Raw genomic sequence first — 5,705 nt, 5'->3', positions numbered from 1 at the left:
CTAGGCGGCAGCGAGGCCCCGATGCGCGGGTGCCCGGCGGAGACATGTCCCGGCGGCGCCTGCTCGCCCTCCTGCTGGCCCTGCTTTCCCACTGCCAGGTAGGCCCGGGAGGGAGGGGCAGGCAGCACGGCTGCAGGGACCCCTCGGGGGGTGGCGCAGGCTCCGCTCGGCCGGGCTCTGACACCCCTGTGCCCCCGCAGGGACCCTCGGCCCAGGTCACGGACTTCCTCTTCGAGAGCTGGCAGGCCTACAGGGAGGAGTGTCACCACAACATGAGCCTGCAGCCGCCGCCCACGGGTCAGGCCCCCTGGCTCTGCGGGGTCCGGGAGGAGCCGGGGCGCCCTGGCGCTTGGCCCTCTGTGCCCGGGCAGGGCTTGCAGCGGGAGAGAGGGATTTCCCTGCAGAGGGAGGAGCTGGGTGGGGAGAGGGGGGGCAGGGGCATCAGGCTTATGCCGGGGCCCGAAGGCACAAGCCCAGACGCTGCCCCAGGGCCCAGAGAGGCGCTGCAGCTTCTCAGGGTCCGTCTCGCTGCAGAGCTGGTCTGTAACCGCACCTTCGACAACTTCTCCTGCTGGCCTGACACACTGCCCAACGCCACCATCAACGCCTCCTGCCCCTGGTTCCTGCCCTGGCACCGGAAAGGTAAGAGCACAGGCAGGCCCTGCTCTGCCCTCCTGATGGCTGTGGGGCTGGTTGGGAAGCAGGGACTGGCCACATGGAGGCTGGGAAACTGGGGCAGCCCCTGGGCAATGCACAGCTCTGTGGGGACATGCTCCCAGGAGACACGGGCCCAGGCAGTGAGGGGCTCTGTGCCAGCCAGGCGAGGGCCAGGCCAGAGGCAGGGGGCTCCACGGTGGCTGGTGCCTCCACGTCCTGAGCTTGCAGCATGTAGATCTCTGTGTTAAGTTGGAATCCTTCCAGCTTGCGCGACGGTCGCTTGAGGCAGTCCATAGCTGCGCTAGCTTGAACTCCGGCCCTGTAAGCATGAGTGAGGCCAAGGGACGCAGAGTAAAAGGAACTGAGTTGCAGGCAGGAGACACTCGTGGAGGCGGGGAGCCAGTCTGAGGGCAGCAGAGCAGGGTCAGGGTGGTGCGTTCTGGCTGAGCACCAGGAGACGCGGGATTATGTCTCCGTTCTGGCCGGACGTGTCCGAGTTTCTACCAAGTCGTGTCAGCCTGCATTCGAAGAGGGGCTGAGCGGGAGCTCTGCTCTGAGATGGGTCCCTCTGGCATCCTCTGCTGAGGTTCCCATCTGCTGATGTCAGGAGGATCTTAGAGCTTAGCACCCAAGCGTGGGTAGGTTTCCCTGGCAGGGCGGGCGGCCATCCTGGGGTGGTAAGCTGCAGCGATTCTGAGCTTAAACCGCTCGCTGCTGCTGGGCCAACGGCCGTGGCTGTAGCTGTGCGTGGCCAGTGGCACTTGCAGCTGGAGAATCTAGTGTTTCCTTCTGCGGCCGCTCCCCCGAAGGCCTCGTTCTGCACAGGAGCAGGGGCAGCCGCGAGAAACCCTCCGCCCCCAGTCTGCTCTAGGGCCCAACAGTAGCAGGGACCTTGTGGCCCTGCTTCACGTGGGGCCAGTCGGAGATGACGGAGGATGTTCTGGGTCTTGCGGCCACCACTGCACGTGAGGGCCGTTCCCAGAGCAGTCAGGAGCAGCACTGGGCTGGCTCAGATGGAGCGGATGGTGCCTGGAGCAGGGGCTGGGCTGGACGTGAGCCCCACCTGGGCCCAGCCAGCCCAGCTGCCCTCTGACGATATGCCATCCCCACAGTGAAGCACAGATATGTCTTCAAGACGTGCGGGCCGGATGGGCAGTGGCTGAAGGGCCCCAAAGGGCAGTCCCTGCGCGACGCCACCCAGTGTGAGATGGACCCCGAGGACCTCAAAGCCCAGGTCAGACTGCACAGTTCGGGACGTGCCCTCAGCTTCCAGAGGTGTAGCAAGTTTGCTGGGCCTCAGCCACAGCGCAGTCTGTCTGGCTCCCTCTTTTCTGTTGGTTTTGCCCCCCACAGAGGCACAGGCTGGCCTCCATGCCCCAGCCCAGACCAGCGTCTCTCTCCCTCTTTCTCTCCAGGATAAATTCGCCAAGACCTATGGCAGCTTCAAGATCATGTACACGGTGGGCTACTCTGTGTCGCTGGGCACGCTGCTCCTCGCCCTCACCATCCTGTTGGGCTTCAGGTACCAGGCAGGGGGAGCTGGGGCCTGGAAGCAGGGTGCTGGGGCAGGACTAGCCCCTGCCACTGCCCCTGCTCCTGCCCCTGCCGGAGGCTGACGGGTAGCTCCCACTCTTGGCAGCAAGCTGCACTGCATGCGAAACTACATCCACATGAACCTCTTCGCCTCCTTCGTCCTGAAGGGCATCTCAGTGCTGGTGATCGACGCCCTGCTCAAGACTCGCTACAGCGAGGAAATCGATGGCTACAATGTTGGCACCTGGTTCAGCGATGAGGTGACCCCCCCTGCCCCCCGCACCCCGGCTGTGCTCCGAGTGCCCCGCTGATGTCTTCTCCTCCCCCAGGCTGCCGCTGGCTGCCGGGCAGCCACTGCCCTCATGCAATATGGCATCGTGGCCAACTACTGCTGGCTCCTTGTGGAGGGCATCTACCTGCACAACCTGCTGGTGCTGGCCGTCTTCTCCGAGCGGAGCTACTTCACCCTCTACCTGTGCATCGGCTGGGGTGAGTGGGCACCGGGCCACGGTGGGGTGGGGCCCAGGAACCTGCTTCCACCCTGGGCTGGGAACTGCTACCCCTGCCCTGGAGGTCTCTCACTGGCCACTGCCTCTCCTGCCATTCCAGGGGCCCCCATCTTGTTCCTCGTGCCCTGGGTAGTCATGAAGTTTCTGTACGAGAACATTCAGTAAGTGCTCGCGTGCGGGGCATGGCACGTGGCTGGGGAGCCCGGCACTGGGGTGGGGGCACCTCTGGCCTGGACACTGTCAGCTAATGGAGATCACGGGCTGCACGTCTGAGCCTTTCTGCGGTTGGGTCACTGGGGGATGAGGTCCGCAGTGCCCCTGCCTGGCACTGCAGTGTGCGCACGTGGGGCACACTGCATGCACGTACCCCAGGGCAGCACGTGGCATGGCAGGAGCCCATGGGAGGCGTGGCTGGGTGGGGAATGAGCTGTCCATGTCCACCGTGGTGCCCGGAGCTGCCTGGCACCACCGCAGGGCAGGGCAGGGGCTCCCCGCCGAGCACAGCTCTGCCCCCACCTGCAGGTGCTGGAGCACCAACAACAACATGGGCTTCTGGTGGATCCTCCGCTTCCCCGTGTTCCTGGCCATCCTGGTAAGTCACCCGCCCACCCCGTCTGCCCCCGCCCGGTCTGGCTGCCCCGGGCCTGCCCCACCCTTCACCCTGCTCACAGCTTTTCCCCTCGCAGATCAACTTCTTCATCTTCATCCGGATCATCCAGATCCTGGTCTCCAAGCTCCGCGCACACCAGATGCGCTACACGGACTACAAGTTTCGGTGCGTTCCTGCCCCCCAGCCCTGTGCCCCCTCCCCAGGCCAGGGCCTGGGCACTGCAGAGACCTGGGCTCTGCCGCAGCTGGGAGGGGGGTGCTGGGGCCAGGGCAGTGAGAGGGAACTGGAGGTCTGGGAAATCTGCCCTGGACTCTGTGTCCTGAGTGCCCGCATACGTGTGCACGCGTATACCCAGGGCCCTGCCCTCCTGCAGCAGAGGGGTCAGGGAGCAGGGCCCAGCTGGCGCTGAGGCTGGGCTCGGTCTCTGGCAGGCTGGCCAAGTCCACACTGACGCTGATCCCATTGCTGGGCATCCACGAGGCGGTGTTTGCCTTCGTCACGGACGAGCACGCCCAGGGTACCCTGCGCTATGTCAAGCTCTTCTTCGACCTCTTCCTGAGCTCCTTCCAGGTGAGCCCCACGCCTGGTGCCCGGGCAGGGAGAGGGAGCTCCCTCCTTGCCAGTGCTGTGGTGGAGGCGTAGCCAGGCCTTGCCTTCAAGTGCTGTCTTCTCTCTGCTCCAGGGGATGCTGGTGGCCATCCTCTACTGCTTTGTGAACAAGGAGGTGAGAGCCGGGGCAGGGGCTGCAGGGTCATAGCCAGGCGGGGGTACCTGCCCCAGGGCCATGCTGAGGGTGCTGGGCCATTGGCAGGTGCAGGCGGAGCTGCTGAAGCGGTGGCAGCGCTGGAAGCTCGGGAAGGACCTGGCCGAGGAGTACAAGCACACATACAGCCACACGCCGCAGCCCCGCGGGGGCGGCAGCACCTGCGAGAAGCACCGGCTGGTGACCAACATCAACGGAGGCCGGGGGCTCCCCACCGCCCACACCAGCTCCCACTACCTCGAGCGCACAGGTGCCAGCCCCAGCCCCAGCCCCAGCGAGAGCCTTGCCCCTGGCCAGCGCCAGCTGGCCTATGACTTCCCGGGGGTGGCTGAGAGCACCTTCTGAGCCCCCCCATGGCACACCAGCACCGGGCCCCACATGAGCCCCCACCCTGCCCTGGGCAGGTTGCAGGGACATGGGCAGGCCCCAGGCTCGGACATCGTGCCTGGAGAGACTGAGTGGGGCTGGAGGCAGGCGTGAAGGCCCCGAGCCTGTGCCTGCAGCAAGGCCTGGAACTGATGCCCAAGCCACGCGGGCGGACTTGTGCAGGTGCTGCAGGAGACCCTGTTACCTGTGGGGAGAGGGAGCCTTGGCGAGCCCAGCCAGGTGGGGGGCAGCGGGCAGGGGGAGGTGCTCCTGCCCCAGAGGGCACTGCACCTGCAGGCACAGGGGTGGGGAGGAGGGGTGTCGGGTCCTTGCTTTGTCCCGGCCAGAGATCCTGTCTCTGGGCAGCAACTCTGGGCAAGCAGCCCCGGCCGCCCGTCTCCCCATGTCTGTGTCTGTCTGTGTTGGGGGGCAGGGGGGGGGCACTGGCACCAATAAACTGTGGTACGTTTCACGACTTGGACACAGGCTGCTGCCTGCGGGGGCCAGGGTCTGAGCAAAGTTGGGGGGGCACGGCAGGGGTCCGGGAGCCTGGACAGATGGGGTGGCCTGCGCAGCACGGCACAGCACTGCAGGGAGGCCATCACTTCCATGCACGCTCCCCACGGCTCCTGCCTGGGAGCCATTCACATGCTGGGGGCGGAGGTGGTGAACCGGGTCCCTTTTCCCCAGCCCTGCCTGCTGCCAGCCCTGCCCCCTCCCAGTCCCTGGCAGCCAGCTGTGCCTTGTCTGTGCCCCGGGCTCCCTTCCCTCCTTGTGCAGGTGCTAATCAGGCATCTCTCAGCACCAGGGTCCCTTAATTCAATCATCTGCAGCCTCGTGCACTCCTCCCTCCTGCAGCCGGACCCAGCCTGCGGGGCCCAGTCAGCACCGCTGCAGTGTGGGGATGGGCGGGGGGGCAGAGGGGCTGACACCCCCCCACCCCCATGCCCTGCACCCACCCCTCTCCCACAGCCCTGGCACCTGCCTAGCTGGGGTGCATGTGGCCCAGGCACAGCGGTGCCCCTCGCAGCCCCCCTACACCCCTGTCCCCAAATGGCCTTCCCTGTCTTCCCAGCTCCAGGCTGCAGCCCTGGTCTCCGGCCCCAGGCCCCCCTCCTCCTCCGCCCGCGTCATGCTGGGGTGCCCTGAACCGCCAGCCTGGTGCGCGCTCCTCGTCACCCTGATGCTGAGCTGCCCTGACAGCCTGGCCGTGCCCCATGCTGGGCCCAGGGCTGCTGCCAGCACCAGGCCGGCAGTGCCCAGCCGC

At 66.4% G+C, this 5,705-nt stretch overlaps 1 protein-coding gene across 1 annotated transcript; it reads left to right on the top strand.

Annotated features, from left to right (window-relative positions):
- Positions 1–6: 6 nt before the first annotated feature.
- Positions 7–5,705, top strand: GCGR (glucagon receptor). Its single transcript, XM_006036911.3, has 13 exons — positions 7–98; positions 201–297; positions 535–642; positions 1,770–1,891; positions 2,073–2,179; positions 2,297–2,450; positions 2,520–2,679; positions 2,800–2,860; positions 3,222–3,291; positions 3,386–3,474; positions 3,741–3,879; positions 3,992–4,033; positions 4,121–5,705. Exons 1-13 carry the CDS (start codon positions 45–47, stop codon positions 4,415–4,417), a joined length of 1,500 nt encoding a protein of 499 aa, XP_006036973.1. The 5' UTR covers positions 7–44; the 3' UTR covers positions 4,418–5,705.

Source organism: Alligator sinensis, unplaced genomic scaffold (genome assembly GCF_000455745.1).
Source record: "Alligator sinensis unplaced genomic scaffold, ASM45574v1 scaffold1565_1, whole genome shotgun sequence".
NCBI classification, from domain to species: domain Eukaryota; kingdom Metazoa; phylum Chordata; order Crocodylia; family Alligatoridae; genus Alligator; species Alligator sinensis.
Note: the sequence above shows the minus strand (reverse complement) of the source record. Positions and strands in the feature narration are given on the sequence as shown.